This window comes from Pinus tabuliformis, chromosome 4_2 (assembly GCF_031772625.1).
Source record: "Pinus tabuliformis cultivar Carrire ecotype Pingquan chromosome 4_2, CPIR1, whole genome shotgun sequence".
NCBI classification, from domain to species: domain Eukaryota; kingdom Viridiplantae; phylum Streptophyta; class Pinopsida; order Pinales; family Pinaceae; genus Pinus; species Pinus tabuliformis.
In genome coordinates, this window is record NC_142304.1 from 426,217,973 (window position 1) to 426,240,528 (window position 22,556).

A 22,556-nucleotide genomic window follows, 5' to 3' on the forward strand; every position below is an offset into this window, starting at 1 on the left:
AGATAAAACAACATCATTTTGTTGCAATGGTATAAGTATAGAGGATGAAAGGATAATTCACAATGATATGCTCCAAGAAATCCTAGCTATTGAACTGTTGAATGATAGTCTTGTGTCAGAACAAGGAACACTGTGTAATGCAGAGGAAAGTATTGGAATGAGAATTGATGACAGTTTCATAACTTTTGTAGAAGGACAATATAAAGATTTGATGGCAGAATTACCTATGAAGATTGAAGCCCATAGTTATTTTGAATCTGACAATTGTGATGGAAATTCTGTCTTGTACAGGAAGGAGGAGTCATATGAAAATGACATGCTTATTGAATATGAAGGAATTTGTATTTTTCTGGAAAGATTATTAGATGAACCTGATAACATAGAGGAAAGGATTATCTTTAATGATAATGGAGGGGAAGCTGTAGAATACAAACAACAGTTTGTAAATGACAGAGGTGAAGAAGAATTGGAGAATCTACAACAGGCAGATGTCAGTGGAGTTCAGTTAAGAACAAATGGTAAGGAGGAAATTGAGAAATTGTGGAAGATGAAGTCAGTGAAGAAGAGGGACAACAAGGAAGAGAAATTAACAAAAGGAATTTGTATCAGTAAGGAAAGAGGACAGCAGCAAAATAAGATTTGGAAATCTGGAAGAATAGAAGTGACAGTGGCAGAAGAATTGAATCAGCAGCATGATGAAAGTGATGACCAGTTACAAAGTTTGGGATACTGGATGATCAATAGAAGAAACACATGACCAGGAGGTCATGAAAACTTTCAACTTTGGGAGTCTGATGCAGGAGCATTCAGGCCTAGTCAGCAATGTGATGGCATGATCACATGTTGTGACTAACAAAGGGTTGGAAGACAATAGTTTAGTTAATTTTATTTATTTAAATGTATGAGAGTGTTTATTTATTGTAAAATATGAGAAAAAGGGTATAGTGGCTGATTGATCCTCCCTGTGTGGAGATCAGGCCAAACCAGTGTGGAAAAAGTTTGCAAAAAATCCCGATTTAATCCTAAAAACGCGATTTTTTGAACTAAACGATTTAATCCCCCGACTTTTTGGCGACTTTTTCACAAACGAAAAAATCGCAATTTTTTCCTTATACTCCCGATTTAATTGGGAGTCGACCCAAAAAGTCTTCCTCCCTTCTCGGGAGTCGACCCAAAAAATCTTCCTCCCTTCCCAGGCCGCGGATAAAGAGGCCACAAAGGTGAAAAAACTGTAAATTGAAGCTTTCATCCATGCATTTTCAAGTTATTGCATTGTATTGTTTGTCATACTTCTTGCGAGCATAGCAGTCTCATTTGTAATCTGTTAGTTTTGAGGTTAAGATATGTTTTTGTTTTCCAAGGAAAAACAAATCTTTATACTTCATATTTCTAGTTAGAAAGCAAAGTATACATTGGCTAAGCCTCTAGGCTTTCAGTGATCCAGACTCTAACAACCACTGCCCCTTCAAAAGATTACAAAAGTACCAAAAGGACAGGCATACAACAATCTTCCGTAGAAAGAACCCCACACCATCAAAAACATTGTTACAGTTGTTGAATGCTTCCAGAAGAAACAACAAAGAGGAGGTAATGAAGATCAAATAGCAACAATCTGTCCAAAAAAAACAAAACCAGTGCCTCAGAAAAGAACCCATTTTTCAGACAGGAACAAAGTACCTGTGAAATCTTGTGACAACAAAGATCCTTCCTGCAATGAGAGCACGTTTTGAAAGGGAATATTCTTTAGTGGTGAATTCCCTATAAATGTGGGGAAAGGTTATGTATCAGAAGTGGATTTTACCTCCAAGAGTTTTTGAATAATAGATGCCAAGGCTAGGCTAATAATCTAACATCTACTGTTTTCTCAGAAAATAAGCAGCTTGGATTCACCAAGCGTTAATTTTCACATCTATTGTGATACTCACTGTTAATTTTCATTGGACCTACCACCTGACACCTTATTACCCAAGCAAATTACAATCTACTGAATAAATGCATGACTTATTTCTTAATACAATTAGCGGAAACAAAAATTAAAAGGGGAAGAGGATCTCAGTGACTGATTACTTGATGACTTTTAGATGACTCATGATATACATTTATTATATTTTTTGTTGATATTTTGACTCTTGAGAGTTGAGACTCGGACAGGACTCAAAATTCAGGAGTTGATTCACTATTTTGATATGTGATGTAGCATTAGATTTCATATACATATTATATATTAGCTTTCTTTACATGTTTATGTGGAAATGCATTTATTTGATGTTGTGGATACTCTAGATGTTAAAAAAAATTTAAAAAAAATGAATAATTTTGTGGTTTTTTAATTTTGCCGACTTTTTGCCAACTTTTTCAAAAAAACTCCCGACTTTGACGAGTTTTTCAACTTTTGGACCCTTGCCGAATTAATCCCGACTTCGACTTTTTCCACATTGGGCCAAACAATTAGATTTATTTGGTTTGAATAGGATATGAGGAATTTGAAAGCTTGATTTAGCATTTGTTTAGAAAAGAGTGGAGTTGAAGAGATTCTTTAGGAGAGAGTGAGAGATTTCTGGATCTGAACCAGAATTGGTTCATGAATCCACTTTTGTATAAATTGTGATCTTTTTGTATAATTCAGAGGTTGGATAGGTTAGCTAGAGGTTAGCTAGGTTAGAATCGAGTAAGAGAGAGCAAGGATTTCAAGATTGAAACAGGGTCTTTTATTGTTGTAATCGAGCCAGAGGGCTGAGACTCTGTAAACTTATTGTATTGAATAAAATGATTCAGTGTGCGTGAATGTGTTGTTTTTATTGAAATCCTTTGCTTGCCTCTGTATAGTTGCCTGCGGAACAACTGAAGCATCCTTCTCTGTTTGTATGCCTTAAGTTATAAATCGCAACGTTCAAAGCATAATTGGGGTCCTTAGTGTTATAACAGTAGCTGAGCCTGCTTCAAAGATATCATAGCTTACTGTTATATATGAATGTCATGTGTGAAAATGGAGTATGGCAGAGGAAACCTGCGAAAGGCGTAAGTCCAACAATATTGAACGAAATCAAGTAAAGAGACGGAATAAAGAGGTGAAGAGTAATGCACAGGGGCCGTTGGATCTCATAGATCAACGAACAAGATTAACAGCGGAGATCAGAGTCCTTCACATCGCATTGGCAACTTTGTTTTAAGAAGGGCAAACCTCAGGCCTTGGACGATTGTGATGAGCAATTGCCGAAATATCGGATCGACAGAAAACCTTCGGAGTTATCGGAACCAGCTGTGGAGACATAGCAATTGCGATCTTGCGATTTAACGTCAACCGTCGGATCGGAAGCCAGATCGACAGTCCAGAATTAATCGCAAATTGCATATCGCGGAGTTAGTTAATCGGTGGAAGGAGGTTTCCATAAATAGTAAGCGAAATATCGGGCGACACTAAAGTGGTAAGTGGTATTTAGGGCTGGTCACCCGATACCATTCATCAATCGACATGTAGTAGCGGAGGAGAGAGAGAAAACCACTTTATCGGGCGGTTAACCATCTCGCAAGTTATCCACCCGATATCAATATCAACCGTCAGATCAAGCGGGGTTGATTGAACGGTTGAGATCGAGCGAACTGTTTGCTCAGATCGGGTGAAGTGTAAACCATTGGATCAGAAAAGGATCAACGGTGGAGATTTAATCGCTGCGGAAAGGGTTTGAAATACACGGACCCGAAAGTTTATAGATGCGGGTGTAATTCTATTTGAGGTCCGGTCTTATGCGTCGGAGTGGGACCGACGTCCGTTGGTCGGGCTTCTCGTATATTTCTTTGTACCCTGAGTTTTTGATTGGTTACGGTGTTATGTGAACTACACTAATAATGAACGCTTTCCATAGATGATTGTGAGCATAACCATAAGTCCACGGAAATGGATCGATTGCTGGTATATGAAGGGGGTATTGCCTTATGATTGGGGTCTCCTGCATCTTTGTTACAATAGATTAAAAGGGCAAATTTCACATCATACAAATGCCTTGAACTCGAGATGTAAAGGAATGCATTAAGAATCTAAGAGCATTCAAATTATAATGTGAATAAGGTCACGATAGGAGTTATCTTCGTAATTTTCTAATTTCTTCTATTGCAACTATCCTCTTCAAAGAAGCAATTGTCTAACACAAATCTACTAACAAAGTTGCAAGAAAATGCACATATTGTTAGTTATGAAATTATATATTACTCGTTTTTCATCTATGCATTTTTCTAAACGACTTCGTCTGCTCACTCTTGCCTCACCTTCATCATGCCCATCATCACCTCCATTGTTGGTATAATCGTACAACAATTGTAGCTCGTTGCTGACCTCGAAGCAAGCCACTTGAGCTTAGTTGAAAATGCACTCATGTCAGAAAGCAGTAAAATGATAATCGTGTTCAGCGTGGAAAGAAGATTGTGCACATTCCAATTTTTTCTACAACTTGATTTTTACCATGGAAAGATGAAAAACCCTAAACGATTTTTATTTCAAAGCTCTTAAAAAATTCGTTTAAATTCACCTTTAAATTCATTTTCAGGTTTGAATTTGAACCAGTTTGAATTTGCCTAGGTTCAATCTTGAAGTTCGAAAAACCTGGACGAGTTTCAAAATTTTTTAGAGGTTCACCGAATTACGAACCACAAGGTTTGAGTTCAATGAATGTTGTGACATAGGAGTAGGCAAATGACTACTCTAGTTTCCTCTCCTCTACCAACAACTCATTGACCTTGGCTATTTGGAGTGCTTCAACAAGGAGCACTTGCTTTCACTCTTGTTGGCCCTCTTAGCCAAGGGCATTTGCGAAAGGACATCCTCATACCATGTTCTACATTTGAACCTATTGATATTTCTATTAGAAACAAACTAGAGCAATTTTATTCAATGATAACCACTTCCAATGATTTATTAGCATCAATTACATATAACATTCAATATCATCAATCAATTATACATAAGAAAATTTCAACCATTAATCACAGTAGAGCAGTAAAAATAAAAATGAGACAAGAGACACAGAAATTAGGCCTGAGGCCAGGGAAAAACCCACAAGGGGAAAACCTAGAAATATTTCCTTATGAGAGAGAGTTAATGTTCATCAATCCATCTAGAAACAAAAACATCAAAATAATAACTAACCAGTACAAGAGAGACCTCCCACAAGTTCCAAGCCACATACTTCTTCATCCATTTGTTTTTCGTCCTTTTCTTCCTTCTAAGTTTGCTGGAACAGAAATCAAACTTGAGGTTATTCGATGTCCAAATGGGAGGGAGAGCTCTCATATATATAGTCTTCAAAAGGGGGGTTGATTAGGTGACTCCAAGGGGCGAGGCCGTCTTGATAAATGGGGGTCAACTTGACACTTGTGGGGTTATTAATTTAAATTTATTTTTTCTTATTTCCTTTCTGGATGAAAATATCGACCATGGCTACTATATTTCCAACTCTCCCTCCTAGCTAGGGAGATACTTTTCATTCTCTTTCAATATCAATCTCGCCGACCAAACCATAGGTTTCTCAATAACAACCCAATGGATAGATCAGATGTACAATTCTCGCTCTCGTTCAAGATCAACCTCCTTGACCAATTTATAGGTCTCTCACCAACCCCTGAAGGGAGAGATCAAATGTACACGGCTCATCATAAGGAAAGATACATAGCATCAAGCACATCCCATCAATCAATATCATTTATGAGGCCAAACTCTCCAACCATATGCAATGGTTACACAGGGTCCATCTTCCTGACCATAAACAAGGTCTCTCGTTTCACGACTCAAGGGAGGAATCCCTATATCATTCCCAGACTATATAGTCTCCCGGTCCACGACCCACGGGAGAGAACTCATCCTTCCTTGGCAAACTCATTGGCCTCTCAATCAATGACCCAAGGAAGGAAACTCAAGATCAATCTCCCCGACAAATCCATAGGTCTCTTAATAACTGCCTAAAGGAGAGATCACAGAATCATTGTCCCTTACCAAACTCATTGGTCTCTTAGTCAACTGACCTAAGCATGCCGCAGAACCAAGCTCCTGTCTAGACTCAACCTTCTCAAGCGAATCTCCCTCAACTCTCTATTTCTTATCCACGAGAAATGACATCAGGAGGCTCCAGGCAGTAAGCATTAACCAACCTCAATATGAGGATGGTTGGAAATCCCATCACTACACATTTGATTCCCGAAAACAGGGACAACAATAGGCTACTCAATGGTCTCTCGGTCAACTGACCTAAGGGAGTGACAATCTTTCTGACCATAATCTATGGCCTCTTAGCTACAGCCCAAGGAAGATTCATGATGCTATACAATCAATGGTCTCTCTCTTTCTCCAAGAGAGGGTTCTCAGCTATTCTAGGCTTCTCACATAAGCAAACATCAACAACCTGCTCAATAGCAGAAAAGTATCCATGGTGGATTTCAACACTTGATCAAACAATCCAACAGACAACAATAGGCTGAACAATTAGTTATTCATTCAGCTTCAACTGTGCAACAGAGTTCTGCAGTCATGATATTATAGCAAAGCATCATCCATAAGTGCTCTTTCCATTTTTCAGTGCATTTAGCCCAAGCAGAATATGCAACAGATAGTTCAATGAGCCAATCAGAGTATCAACAACAAAGTCTTCAAATTTTTCATCATGGAGATGTCAATGGACTTGTAGTCCATTATGCCAAATCACAACAAGGATTATGTCTTTATGAAAATGACTTCCTCTTATACAGAAGTGCTCAGCCCTTGTCAAAAACATATTATCAATACATAGCAGAATAATTACAGGCTCATCTTCTACATTCAGATCAACATTGTTCTTCAAAACTTCTAGCGATCTTTATCATAGAAGTTACATAGATCAAAAACATGCTTCAATCAAGCTGATCTTGTCTGCTCCCTTTGAGTCTAGAGCTCATCCAATCACGAGTCTTTTTGTCACTTTGTTATTCCATCAATTGCGACAGACTTGGCAGTCTTCACTATGTACGTGCAATCCTCACTAGGAGGCAATGAAAGAACAAATATAACCAAACAAGATACACAAGGACAAGAAGAGTATCAACAATAGTAATGATTTAAAGAAAGATACAAGATACATATCTTTTGAGAACATGTCATCTCCGTCTCAATCTTCTAGCCTTCTTGCATCCAACCAACAAATCAAGCTCATCATCAAGATGCCATTACTCCTAGGAACTAGTGTTTCTTCTTTCAAGTGGAAGCAAACAATCCATAAGCCCAAGGCTACCTTCAAGGTTAGTCTAGGGTTTACAAACCCACTCATCCTTGCATTCAACTTCACCATTCTTGTTTTCAATATCAATATTGTGAATGATCAGTCCTAGGGTTTTGTCCTCAGACCCTAGGGTTTTCCTTTTCAAACCCTTACTAAAGTTTTACAAACCCAAAACATTCCAAGAATCTGGTTAGACATTCAGTCTTCCAAACCCTAGATTTTGCAATGCCATAAAGTCTCGATCTTTCAGCAAGATGTCAGAAGATGTATTCTGCTTATAATTTGATCAGCCTTCAGGATTTGAAGAGGAGATTCAACCTCTTGATATGTCTTAGCAACTTTGCATATACTTGCAATGTCCAAAGCTATACGCTTGCAATGAGCAGTATTTCCATTTGCAATATCATAAAGGTCTTAAGCATATACACAAATATTGATGTAAGTTCTTAGTCCTTTGGTCTTTCAGGCTTGAAGAGACATCTTAGATTTATCAGACCCTTTTTAAAGAAGCTTGCAGGCCTTCTTCAATACTTGAGATTCCAAGGTAATGTTCTGACATCATTTGCAGACTTGCAACTTGGTATCCATCACTTCAGACAAACTTTGTTCTAATACAACTTCTGTTCTTCTCATAAGGGCAATAACTCATAAACAAAAGAATATATTCCAGATCAATATGGTCAGATTCTTTGTAGTGTAATTCATCCTTTTTTAATGTATAGAAGAGAGTCTACTACAAGCAGTATCATGGTCACACCATAGATCTGAATCCTTCACGGACTTGTGCCACAAAGATGAGCTTGGACTGTAATCATCATAACAGAGATGACAAACTTGAGACCTCATTCAGGTTTGATCATTGCACGAGGGAGCTTAGACTTTTCACCGTAGACTCAGATCAGAGAAAGGCAAACATCAAGCATTGTTACATAGACGATTTAGTAAACTTTGGACTTGTCACTGAGATTTCCACAGAGAAGAGGCTCAGGTCTCTTGGATCTCAACTCGGATGCCTACCACAGAGTAGTTTAGATGATAATACTCACCCCAGAGAGTTCAGATACATTATAACTCTGATCACAATCTTTCTTTCACAGAGATATAACACAGTTTTTTAATTCACACATTTCCATAGTTATATATAGCCTTAGGCTTCACATCATTCCACAGTGTAATTTCCTTGTAAACTTCGCAAGGTTCCATAGATATTTGCCTCAGATTTTGTGTAATTCCACATTGATAAAGTGCTTCAGGTACACATGGTTTCCACGGATAACAAGTGCCTCAGGTTTGCAAATTTCCACATAAACTAGATGCCTCAGGTCCGCAACCTCAAGTCTGCAACTTTCCATAGAAAATAGGTGCCACAGGTATATCGTATAACAGAGATATGATGCCGCAGGTAGCTCACATGAACCACAAAAGGAGTGCCACAGAATTCAGCCTAAGTTGCAGAGATAAGAGTGCCTCAGACCTCACATTTCACAAGGCTATTGGTTCCTCAGATCCACACTGTTCATAGGGCTATTGGAGCCTCAAATCTGCACTGTTTACAGCACTAATGGAGCCTCAGATTTGTGCTCTCTATCCATAGAGATAAAGTGCCTTAGGACTAGCATCATTCCACAGAGATTTATGTTTTAGACCTAGCATCATTCCACAAGAATTTGTGCCTCAGAGCTCACAAATTTCCACAGATCTGCAAGGTATGTTGCCTCAGGTTTGCAATGAAATTGGTGACTTTGCTTCTATTCAGCCTTCCAGATCTCCTTGAGAGAGGGTAGAACAAGAGATATGTCCAATGATCCCAATGCTGCTCTTCAGTCCAAGCTCTGATACCATGCTAATATTTCTAGTAGAAACAGGCTAGAGCAATTTTCTTCGACGATAACCACTTCCAATGATTTATTAGCATCAATTACATATAACATTCAATAGCATCAAGCAGTTATACATGAGAAAATTTCAACCATTAGTCACAGAAGAGCAGTAAAAATAACAATGCGACAATGAGACAAGAGACATAGATAATTAACCCTGAGGCCAGGGCAAAAACCACAAGGGGAAAACCCAGAAATCTTTTCTTATAAGAGAGAGTCAATGTTCATCAATCCATGCAGAAACAAAAACATCAAAATAACAGCTAACTAGTACAAGAGAGACCTTCCACAAGTGCCAAGCCACATCCTTTTTAATCCTTCTGTTTTTTGTCCTTTTCTTCCTTCTAGTTTCGTTTGAACAGAGATCAAACTTGAGATGATTTGATGTGCAAATGAGAGGGAGAGCTCTCATATATATAGTCTTCAAAAGCGGGGTCGATTAGGTGCCTCCAAGGGGCCAGGCCGACTTGACACTTGTGGGGTTATTAATTTAAAAATAATTTTTCTTATTTCATTTCTTCATGAAAATGCTGACCATGGCTACTTTATTTCCAGCAGAACCTTTACTTTGGTCTATGTTGTCTGAATCAAGCTCAATTAATCTCCCTTTTTCCACAAAATCAATCTGTTACGAACAAAGTTCGTACAAACACGAGTTAAATACTCCAGAACACTTGGAATATGAAGACATCCACTGAGGATAGAAATATATATTGAATAGTATATACAATAATTCATATGAGATGTTGTGGTTACAAATGAGGGCCCACTTATATACCTAGGCAGGTGCCCCTTCATGAATGGTCATGTCCTCAAAGACATGCCTTATCAGCAACTAATTATTATTATGATTGTTATTTATATTATTTTTATATATTTTATCATAACACAATCTCTACTTGCTGTCTATTTACTCCTTTGCTCCTTTTATTGATTTATTTTATTTTCTTTTGCTACGAAAAATTACCTTGTGCTCTGCCACATTACGGTGGTACCTATTAGAGATTAGGATAATTTGCTTGTTTCTTTCTTTCTGAACAATGCAGGATTGCAGGTTTTATAGCTGACTGACTGTGATATATATTATGTCTGTCTAATAATTCAGATGTGTATTGTGCATTTTCAGTTGTAAACATGGCTATACTTCAGTTTTCTAATTTGTGGGATATGAAAAGGTGCACCATAAGTTTATAACTAACATATACTTGTAATCAATTTTTTTCTTCTTTGGAAATTGAAATTGTCTTGTGGTAAACATGATTGATATCTGCTGAAATGAATTTTTTTCGGTTGTGAGGAGTCCTTTATGTTGGGCAATTGGAGATAATGTCTGTTCGACTACTGTCTTCCAGTGTCTTAACTCCTTATTATAAAGAAGAAGTTCTGTATTCATTGGATGAACTTCAGGAGGAGAATGAAGATGGCGTTTCCATAGTTTTCTATTTGCAGAAGATTTATCCAGGTTGGTATATACTAGGCTGTTTATATGGTTCAGAGTGTTTAGTTTTGATGATGTCAATCCAGATCAGAGTCTGTTCATTCATTTTTTTTTTTGTTTTTTAACATTTTTAAACAGATGAATGGAAAAATTTTCTAGAACGTGTACAATGCGATAGTGAGGAACAGGTCTTGAATGACCCTGATAAAATAGAAGATCTTCGTCACTGGGCATCTAATCGAGGGCAAACTCTCACGAGGACAGGTTTGAGAGATGTATATGAGCAAATGTTTAGACAAGTTGAAATTATAGTCTTAAGAAAATTGTGACTTAATTCGTTGCTTCCTGATTGTACATATGGTTTTCTATACTCTTGTTTTGGCAGTCAGAGGAATGATGTACTATAGAAAGGCCTTGGAACTGCAATCTTTTCTAGATACGGCAAAACCAGATGGTACGGAACTGTTTATAAATCTTTTGGAATCTTCTTGATCCTAAGAATTTTCAGGTCAATTGACCCTAGGATTGCAAGTGATTATGAAATTGTCTTATCTGGTTCTGTTACAAACATTGCTTCTGAAGTTTTTCATAATATTGTATGAGAAATTATGTTTTTCACATTTGCTTTTGTTCGGCAGATATTTTGAAAGGCTACAAGGCTGTTGCTTTTGCACCTAAGGAGCAAGACAAGACCCAACAATCACAGCTAGAGGCAGTTGCTGACATGAAATTTACATATGTTGTTTCCTGTCAAAATTATGGTGCACAGAAGAGATCTAATGAGCGGAATTACTCAGACATTTTAAAACTTATGAAGACGTAAATTGGAATATTTCCATTGAGATTCTATTTGGTTCTAATTTGCTACTTATGTGAGTTTGTTGATATTAAGTAATCAATTGTTTAAAACTTGGACCTTTCTTACAGATACCCATCTCTACGTGTTGCCTACATTGATGAAGTAGAAGAGAGGGAGAAGGATAAAACTAATAAGGTTTATTATTCTGTGCTTGTCAAAGCAGTTAATGATCTTGACCAGGTAAGTTACCTTCGTCTTGCAGATGTGTTTTGTTTCTCAATGCATTGAGGGAATAAAATGTATTTGCTTGTCTTAGGAATCCGCATGATTTTTTGAGATTTTGTCTATACAGTGATCATGTAAATTTACTTTTGTTCCTTCCTCCAAAATTAGTGTGCTATGTAGTATAGATTTTGGCAAAAGCTACATTTGTACATTTTGGTGTAAAATTGAACAACTTATGAACTTGACCTTGTTGTTTGTGTTCAATCCCATTTCTATTGTAGACTATAATATCTTCCAATTAAAATAATGCCATTTTTGTGAGAGTAGTGTTGCTGGGTTGTTCTTGTTTGCTTGATATGTTGATGGTGCATTGGTTAAACCAAATGAGTTGACTTTCAACATGTAATCTTGTTGACGTGTTCTTAAGCCTGTTATAACGATGTCCTCTTTCTATTATTGGAGAAAAACCGTGTAGTTTTTCAAGAAGCCCCACGTTCATTTTAATTGGATAACTCTTTTTGTAGTGAATTTCATCAGTGCTGGACAATTGGTGTACAAACAAAGAATAGCATTCCCAGTTTGCACTAGGATTCCTTGAATAAAAGAGGCTCTTTTATTGAGTATGATTGGATTGATTCCAATATGGTTGGACATCAGTTTGAAAATACTGGTGCAATTTGGTTGGCTTTCATGCACTTATTTTGAATTATTATTCACTAAAGACATATTCTCCTTGTTTCTTTCACTTTCACTCACACTTACAATTGTGTCAGGAATTTGATCTTATTAACCCTATTGGTTTTTAACTGAGAATTTATCCTTGCTCTTGATTGCTTATGGGTATGTCAAGGGCAATTTTTGTGTGCTGTTCTAAGTTACTGGAAACGTCTTCAGAAATCGTTAGAAAAGCCTTTTTGTGTTTCCAAAATTGAAGCGGGTATGATCCACATAGAAACGCCGTCAAAACGTTTTCTATCTGTCAAAACGCGTCGACAACAAAAATTGAAATGTGATTTACCATATGCATTCTCTCATGACATTATGAATCACAGAAGTTTGCATTCTGAAGTTTTCTATCCATTTCAGGATTTTGGAAACGCGAGATTTGAATTTAGAAATGTTTCAATCATTTGGAAATTTTTTTGGATCCATTTATGGAAATCCAGAAACGGATCACAAAAATCGTGACCCATTTTTGGATTTTCTGAAATGGATCCACCCCTGTAAAAATCAAATGGCAGGAACAAATTTGATTAAAATCCAAAAGTTGGGCCTGCCCCCTCTTACTTAACCTATCACCCGACCTTGGAAAACCTTATTTGCATTTCATTTGATTGTTGGAGGAGGTCGTGCCGCTGTGTCCCGTCGCCATAGACCAAGACAATCTGCAACCCATCACTCCTAAGCACAAAACGAGCACTTGAGGCTGAAGGTCAAACCACTGGTCCACTCATGACTCTCCGAGCACCTGAAGGCTGAATAACTCTAGCATGCTGCACAACCAGTCATTCAGTCAGTGCGTTTCAACTTTCTTTAGCCACTCACAAAACCTGTGCGTGAGGTTTATGATTAAACCATTGATAGGTGTAGAGAAGCTCACTTGTTGCCTTGTAACCCTGAGCCATTGAGCGGGAGCCCCTTGCTTGTAAGTTGCTGTACACTTTAATCCTTTTTTTTCCTTGGAATTACTTCCTTGTAGTGTCGCTTTTCCCCAAGATGATCTCGAAGCCTCATTTTGAAGCTCATTTTTGATGTCAAGCTCATTTTTGAGGACAAAATATTTGAAATCAAATACATCTTTGCCCAAGAATCCACAAGTTTGTTTACCCTTCGACATGTTGCTACAGATAGCAGGATGGTCTGTATGTGGGACTGCTTCGACATTTTTTGGACATGTATCAACCTTCATAGTTAGTTGGTTTTTCCCATAAAAATTCCTTCTTGTTTTCACAGTAAATTCCCTTTGACCAAAAAAGTCATTTGAATTATTGTCACAATAGTTACTTATGCCAATGTCTCTACTTGGAGAAATATAACTTCTTTGCTTGTCTGTATGGCTAACATCCAAATCATTGAACCCATCATGTTTATACTGTACAAATTCTTTCAAATTTCAACACTGATATGAAAATGATACATTTTAAATTTAAATCCTTTAACCATAGGCCACCTTCTTGGCTGCAAGTAACTGTCAAGTTTAATATGAAGCATTGGACACACTTGAGACATATTATAAATTAAACTATTAAACTTTAATATTAGTTCTAACTTCTTGAATATATTAATATAAATGTTGTAGGTGTTCTTTGCATTATGCATTCCATCCATTGCTAAGTTACTGGAAACGTGTTGGAAAATGGAAAGTGGCAGCTATTAATCTTATTTTCCTTAACCTGAATATTTGGTTGTGAACGTAGTTATTCTTTTTGTGTTCTTTAGTTAGATTTTTTCATCAAAACAAATATCAAGTATGAAACAACATTAAGAGAGGACATAGAAATTAGGCTCTCAGCCAGGGCAAAACCCCTTCAAGGGGAAACCTGGAAACTCTTCGCTTCTTAGAATCTGCTTCAAATGAGATACAAAAACCCAAACCCTAGACCGAGTCCTTTTCCTAGTACCAAGTCCACCCTTGCTCAAGTCCTTCCTTTATTCTGCATCAACCAACTTCAATACTGCAACTTTGACCTGTCAGATTCAATACTGCAACTTGTCTCGTAACTACGACCCTGCAATTTTGATCTTGCAGCTTCCTCAAAAACCCTAATTTATCATCCTCCTAAGACCTTCCTAGAGCAAGATAGCTCTTCCTAAGGTCAGTGAGGTCTAGATAGAGTATTCTCTCTTCTAGCTACAAGTTACTGCACTTTGTCTTACCGCAACTCGGACTTGCAACTTTTGCCTCTTCTTGCAGCCTAGAAACCTTAGAATTTCGCACATGTGAGAGAGATAGAGTCCAAACCAAGATCTTTTCATCCTTCTTTTCTTCTCTTAGACTCTTTCTTGATAGATCAGACTTGTGGAGTGAGTGAGTCCCAAATGAGGTCAAACTTCTCCTTTATATAGCCTTCTCAAGGGGTCAAATTCTCTCCTTTAGGCCGACTTGAAATTGCCAAGGCCGACTTGTACTTTCGGAGTTTCCAAAACTTTCTAGACTAAAAAATAATTCATTTTACAATTACATTTTGCCCAGAAGGGTCTTATAAACATGATGTTGACTCCTTTGACTCATGAAAATAAATCCTAAGACCTAACAAACCCTAGAAGCATGAAGAACATGCTTTTACCTAGAAGACCATCAATAATGAGCATGAAACCCATGCTTTAATAATAATGACTTTGTCTTTTCTTTTCTTATTTTTTACATAAGATACATATTGAAATGAGTACAACAATTATGAAGACTGAAACTAGTTACATTTCTCAACAAAACGTCCCATTCATAACATCTTCAACTTCATCCATTTGGAATGAGGAACATGAAATTGAATCAGCCCCTAAAGTTGATCCAAAGTCATCACTTTGGAAGTATGTAACTGTTGGAGGGAAGATCCAAGGAGGGGGATCATTGGTATGGGTTTGCAATGAGTGTCAAAAGGAGTTCAAGGGATCATACGCTCGGGTTAAAGCACGTTTACTTGCCTTAAAAGACAATGTGATTCAAATATGCACTGACCCAACTAAAATGAATGGCACAGAGGGAAAAGGTTTAAGCAAGGAAAAAATTGCAAAATATTAGAAAGAATAAGATGAAGCAGATGCTAAAGAAAATGCGACAACTTCTCAATTCAAACAACCAACAAGGTTGGGAGCATCTTCAACAAAGTCTCCACTTCCTTCTTATGGAATTGGCAGCGCTGGTTCAAAGCGGTCTAATTGGGACCACTTGAAAAGAGTTTTACTATTCAAAATACTTTGGAACTCAACTCATCGCTTGTTGCTTCGATCAACCAGATCAATGTGGAAGTATGATGTGATTGTAATGACCCATCTCTAATATAGGGAGCACAAGAATATTAGCATGCATATGATAGCTACATATGCATGTATTGTATGTACTGCACTAGTATATGTACTAACTAATTATGAAAAGTAGTATAGGGTAATGAATTAATTATTGAAGTACTGAGTAAATACCTAACTCATCAAAATACAATGAATATATTGTGAGGTACTTGTTATATATACCACCATCATAATATAACTAGTATATTGTTCAAAGAAAAGTAAATACAATGGCTTATGCAAATAAAAGAGATATATATATATATATATATATATATATATATATATATATTAACTAGGAGAAATTATATATTAATTGAAAAGAAATATGATATATATTATTTCTACTTAAAAAAAGGAAACTAAACACGTATGTTCATAGGACATATGGCAATATCACTTTAATAATAAAAAAACCTCAATAATTAATTGTTTAAAAACAAATATATAAAATATATTTACAAGATATGAAGTAACAAAATTTAATTAGAATATAAGTTAATAAAATAGAATTGAAGTAAAGTTGTTTAAAAAAAAGCTTAAGACCTTGTTGCCTCATAAATAAAGTAAACATACAACTATCCCCTATGACACTGTTAAAAGTTGACCGACTCTCCAAACTCTTCGAGATGCCAGGTAAACCGACTTCAGATGAGGAAAACCATATTTTAATTTGGTGGCGTGGTGAAATTTTGGGATATAATGAGGAGGAAGAGATCATAGACCGGGGGGGAGGAGCGGGGGTGGCGAGCATTGTGGGGATTATTCCAGAGAGAAGCGAAGATGGAGGGAGGAATATTGAGAGAACCACAATTTGCAATTTGGAGACTTGAGCTATTGTACTTGGAGTTTTGGGCACGGGGGCCAAAAGACCTCTATCTCGAAATCTTCTGGGTCTGGGAACCAGATAGGTTGATCCCAGACATGCTGCGAGGAAACGGTTGGTTTGGTAGCAAACTGGGAGCAACAATAGTCGGAATCCCAGGATTTCCAAATAATTATCTGTATTTAAATTTCTCTTGTATCAGTTAAATTTCCAATGAAATGAAAAATTATGAATTTTATTTGGCGAAATCAAGTTGAAAATCACTTTATGGTTAAGTTCTAAAATTAGGGCATTAAAATGTTAATTGTCAAATTTTGAGTTTCTCAGGTTAAATTTAAAGATAAACATGGCTTTAGATTCTAGCATTAGAGCGCAGTTCAAACTCTTTGAGACCTTACAGGCCCTACATAATCGGAAATATATATTTGCTTTGTCAAATTCAGCAATGTAGTCAAGAATTGAAGCATATTAGAAACTAGGTTCTAAAAAAAAATTTAGAGGTCAAGACCATATGTTGATATTAAAAACAATAATTGAATGCTCGTCAAATATCATGTCGGCCTTGCCGGTCTCATGGGGGCAATGAACACACTCGAAATTGAGTCTCAATTGACTTGTGTGTCTGTATATATATATATATATATATATAACAGTTCATTTGTTGTGCTTATAATTATTTCTGGACCGTCAGGTGTGCCTTTCATTACAAAATTAACTGTTTCATCAACATTTCTGGAGGTTTCGTGGTTTTGTATAGTTGCACGACATCATAAAATTTGTACATTGTTCTCGGCCCTCCTAATGGAGTGGGATATAGTTGATATATCTAACTGATATAGTTGATACACATATAGTGGATATGCATCGCTTTCGACCCTCTCTGCCTTTCTTAAAGTTTGATTAATGTCCATAACTGAGAGGCTTACGTGTTCAACCCACAGAGAACTATATATTGGTGCCATCATTGAATTAATAAAACATTCAAACGATATGTAAATTATTTTCTGGAATTTTGTTCATATATATTTTAAAAATAGAACTGCTCTTCACTCACCAATGTACTAGAAAACTTCAGTATGCCCACGCTGCTTGGGCATATTGGCATGAAACTTTAGTTAATGTTATCATTTAAATTATAAACTTTAATGTTATCTATTTTTTTTTTTTTTTTTTTTTGTTTCTATAAATTATCTTTTAATGATATCTATGATCTCTGTTATATTTATAGGAGCCACAATAAAGTTTAGGTAAGCGTTAAAAATTAATATTGCCAAGTGCCCTTTCATGCAACAAAGTGACGCTTTCATGACTTTTTAACATCAACATATGTTAAATACGTTGGCAATACGTCTTTCGCGGTAGCGCTTTTTATTTATTTTTTAGTACCACTTTTCAACTATTTCATCATCCTCATGCCATTAATCGAACCCTTGACGTCAAACATAGCAATGAGATTGTTAACCACAAGATCAACGATAAAATGATAAAATTAGTTATTGTGGCATTGGTTATGGGATGCATCTAAATCAGTTTCCATCGTTGTGGCATAGAAACTAGGGGTGACAGAATCTATGTTGTCGCGGAAAAAAAAAGACTGTATCTTATCATTAATGCAACTGAAAGCGATTAAATAAAATGCACATTCAATGCCCTAATCACAGGTAAAAGGAGTGCAACAACAAAGTAACAGTTTGGATTTTGCTACTACCAAGAATATATCAATCGATACATTTGAGTAAAGTCAAATTTTGAAAGTCATCACCGATCTCTGGTTTTGCTACCCTTTGGTTTATATTTCAATACATTTTGAAAGATTTAAGTATTATTTAGTTTAATTTTAGTTACTCCATTAGTTGTTTTTGCTTGGTTTAGGGCAACTACAAAATTTGGTTACTTGAGAATAGTATTGTCTTCTTCGAATTCTTTGGATTTCAAATTCTAAATCTACTATATTATTTATGATATTCTTTTTCAAACTATTAAAATGATGAAAAGAGTGCTCTGACGACTTTAAATAAACAAGAAAAGAGACATCTAAAATAATAAAAGGAAAATAGATACAAATAATCTATAGTTTATAATAACTTATTTTAAAATTGTAAAATGGGAAATGGTTTTCAAATGAATTAGGATAATTAATTGAATTAATATAATTAAATGGATTTTAGTGGGAAAGGATAAGTGACTTCTCTCTATTTAATTTTATTACTATAATAAATTATATTTACAAATTGATGTAATTTTTTTTGAAGTTTATGGATATGTCTCTACTCATATAAATAAAAATATTTATCTGTTATTTAAAAAAAAAAAAAAAATTCGCTCTTAATTAGTTAACTCCTTTACTCTGTTAATGTTTCCATGAATTGCAAATAGGGAGTAGTTTTAGGGAACTATCGAGGGATCCTTCCTTTGTTTCATCTGTCATAAATTCGTTTCCTGGTGATAGAATGACTTGACGACGTTTGCCTGCAGTTTGTTTTGATCCAGATTTAATTGGTTTTCTTTTACAACCCTTTAAAAAATATATATTTAAAGATTAATGTATATGCAGTTAGTTAGGGTTACCATAACTAAGAGTATATATTCTTGATACCCACAAACTAACCTAAATAAGAACTCAACCATTATTATATTGCATTATAAAATAACATAATGCTATAACGATAGGGTAAATTGTTATCCAACTCATAACTTAATGATATTAAAAAAAATTGCTGCATATGATTGAAATACACGAGATACAATCATGTCATTAATGAAGATATCTAAAGTTAATAACCCTTCCATGGTCATAATAGGGCTAGAAAATGCTAGGTAGTTTTATGAAGTGATACTATTTCCTGTGGAAGAGCTATATAAGTATTACTATGGATCAAAATAAATTACCATGCATTAGGACAAGGAAGTAGCGATACCACCCTCCTTGACCTCAATATCAGTAACACTTGCTTGTAGGTAATAATAATAACAAAAAACCTATACCCGCATGTGAGCTTGAATTTACGAAATTGTATTTATTAATCTAAATTGTACCTTAGATACTTATAGCCATAAATTGTGGTCAAGAAAAAGTTGCAATGGTAAAGACATATCAACATCGACGGTGTCATCACCATCTCCACCATTGATGGCATCATCAGTACCAATTGCTTCAGCGCCTGAGCTAACCATTATGGTGCGCTCGTTGGAAGCCATCTTGGAAACACTAAAAGGGTAGCCAACAACCAATACCAAGGAAGAACAACCTCACCTTGAGGAAGAAAATCCAAAGGGGCCCACAGGTCTAGATGACAGATAACCGCAGGAGGATATTTCTAGGGAGCTACAAAAGATTAAGCTTCCAAAATTTTCAGGGGGGCGAGCTGGAGAGTGTGCTGAAGCATGGCTGGAAGGAATGACAAGGTGTTTCGCGCTAAGAGAATATTATTCTACCTCTAAGACAAAGATCGCTATATTTAAACTAAGAGAAAGTGCTTTGATTTGGTGGGGAAATCTAGAAAAACAATTGCATCTCACATCGGACAACGTTCCTTAGGAGTTGTTCGAGGAAAGATTTCATGCAAAGTACTTGCCACCCTACTTTCAAGAGCAGCAAGCCAAAGCTTTTCACATGTTAGTCCAAGGTAACAAAACAGTGGAAGAATATGAGATGAGGTTTATGGAACTCGTAAAATACGTTCCCTATCTAGATACTGATGAACGTCAAGCAGAGCATTTTGTCTATGGGTTAAACCCTCGAATTAGAGCCATGGTTAGAATGTGGAAGCCATCATCAGTAGCAGAGGAAGTTAAATGTGCCTGCTATGCAGAAGAGCATCTAGGAATCAAAAGAGATGTTAGGCCGACAGGACCCCCACAACTAGGATTTCCAGGGAAGACTCCCCAAAACTTCTTAGGGGGGGTAGTTCAAGACCACCTCCTTATGGAAATAGATTTACTCCAAGAGGAGTATGAGCAAGGGCTCCCATGGCAAGTAATACTATATCTACTGAATCATCATATCTAACACAAGTCAGTGGAACTCTCGAGCAATTAATAATAGAGGAAGAAGCACAAGAGGAAGTAACACAAGAGGACAAAGCTCCTTTTCAAGAAACTCACAATCAAACACAAGGGAATCACCCAAGCTTAATTGTTGGGGATGTGGAGGACCGCATTTTCAACGTAATTTCCCAGAGGCCTCGTCAAATTTAATGCGATGAGAAGGAAAAGAGCCATTATCAAATATCAAAGGCAATCATAGAATCCATGTAGTAGTCAACAACATCTAGGCAGAACATCAGTCCATTGTAGTGGAGTCCTTAGGTACTATTAACGACATAAAACTCAAAATCTTGTTTGATACTGGTGCTATTGATAGTTTCATTTTGTAATATGTATTAAATAAATGGGGGTTAGCATCCCGCAAGCAAAACGTTTTCAGACAGGTGGAAATGGCTTCAGGGGAACTTCAATTCATAGAATTAAGTGTTGAGGGATGCAAAGTTGAACTAGGGGTTTGTTCGACTAAGTTAAAAGTATATGTCATAGCCCTACGAACTTATGATCTCATCATAGGGATGGATTGGTTAGAAGCTCATCGAGCTTGGGTAGACTATTACGGAAAAAGAATTCTCTACATAAATGAGGAAGAACTTTAAAATGAAGCATCACCTAAGAAACAGTTGTCAGGTATATACATTAAAGAAGTAGGCAAGGAAAAAGCCCTGTCCCTAGAGCGGAATCTAGTGTTATCTGAATTTATGGATGTTTTTCCAAAGGAATTACTAGGATTAACTCTTGAAAGGGTTCTTGTTCTCACAATAGAATTAAACCTAGTACAGAACCAATCTCTAAAACACCCTACAAAATGACGGCTCTGGAACTTCAAGAGTTAGAAATCCAGCTGAAGGGACTACTAGATATAGGACACATTCGACCCAATATTTCTCCTTGGGGTGCTGTTGTAATTTTTTTCAAGAAGGATGGTTCATTGCAACTATGCATAGACTATCTTGACTGAAATCAAGCTACAGTAAAGAGTAGGTATCCAATGCCCCGAATTGATGACCTGTTTTATTAAATGAAAGGGGCTTTTGTCTTTTGAAAAATCGATCTATGACAAGGTTAGAATTAAGGACAGTGATATTTCTAAGACTGCATTTCGAACATGCTTCAGGCATTACGACTTCACGGTGGCACCATTTGGGTTGATTAATGCTCCAACAATATTCATGAATCTAATGAATAGTGTTTTATGCAAGTATCTTGACCACTTTGTACAAGTCATCTTAGATGATATTCTCATTTACTTCAAAAGTGAGAAGGAGCATGAAGAACATTTGCGGATAGTATTATCTTGCCTCAGGGAACATCAATTATACGGGAAGCTATCCAAGTATTGCTTCTTTCAAAAGAAGATTCATTACCTAGGTCATATTATATCCGGTGAAGGGATCTCAGTAGATCCTAATAAGGTAAAAGCAATCATGGAGTTGCCAATACCGCAGAGTGTGCACGAAGTGCGAAGTTTTATGGGTTTAGGCAGCTACTATCAAAGGTTTGTAGAAGGGTTCTCAAAAAATTGCAAAGCTTATCATAACCCTCCAGCGTAAAGGAGTTAGGTATGAATAGTCTGAGGAATGTCACATTGCATTCTCTGAGCTTAAAAGATTGTTGACTAGTGCACCAGTCTTGCAAGTACCTGATATGAACAAAGACTTTACCATATGTATTGATGCATCTAAGCAAGGGTTAGGTGCAGTATTAATACAAGATAGAGGAGTAATATCATATGCCTCAAGGAAGTTAAAGCCTCATGTGGAACTCTATGCCATGCATGATTTAGAATTGGCCACTGTAGTACTAGCATTGAAAATATGGAAGCGCTACCTTGTAGGGAGAAGCTTTGTACTCAAAAGTGACCACCAAAGTTTTCAATACTTGTTTACCCAAAGAGACTTGAATGCTAGACAAAGACGATGGAGTGAATTCTTAAGCGAATTTTGTTGGACATTGGATAAACTAGCGCTCCTCATGTGATCCATGACATGTGCTTAATCGCTTCTCATGGATCCGTTAACTTTGGCAATGTGTTCGTTTACTAACATCGACGGGTTGTGGTGTAATGGCAATCGTGATTCCAACAAGTTGTATCAAAGGC

The 22,556-nt window shown here is 36.5% G+C and overlaps 1 protein-coding gene across 2 annotated transcripts in view; it reads left to right on the plus strand.

Moving 5' to 3' along the window:
• The first annotated feature begins 10,425 nt into the window (after window positions 1–10,425).
• LOC149169778 (callose synthase 3-like) overlaps window positions 10,426–22,556 on the plus strand; it is an 88,490-nt gene continuing 76,359 nt past the window's right edge. For both annotated transcript variants that reach the window (XM_089428812.1, XM_089428813.1), the window contains exons 1-5: window positions 10,426–10,580; window positions 10,695–10,820; window positions 10,942–11,010; window positions 11,195–11,375; window positions 11,484–11,595. In XM_089428812.1, coding sequence (XP_089284938.1) covers window positions 10,445–10,580; window positions 10,695–10,820; window positions 10,942–11,010; window positions 11,195–11,375; window positions 11,484–11,595 — 624 coding nt within the window. In that variant the 5' untranslated portion in view covers window positions 10,426–10,444. The remainder of the gene's footprint in view (window positions 10,581–10,694; window positions 10,821–10,941; window positions 11,011–11,194; window positions 11,376–11,483; window positions 11,596–22,556) is intronic.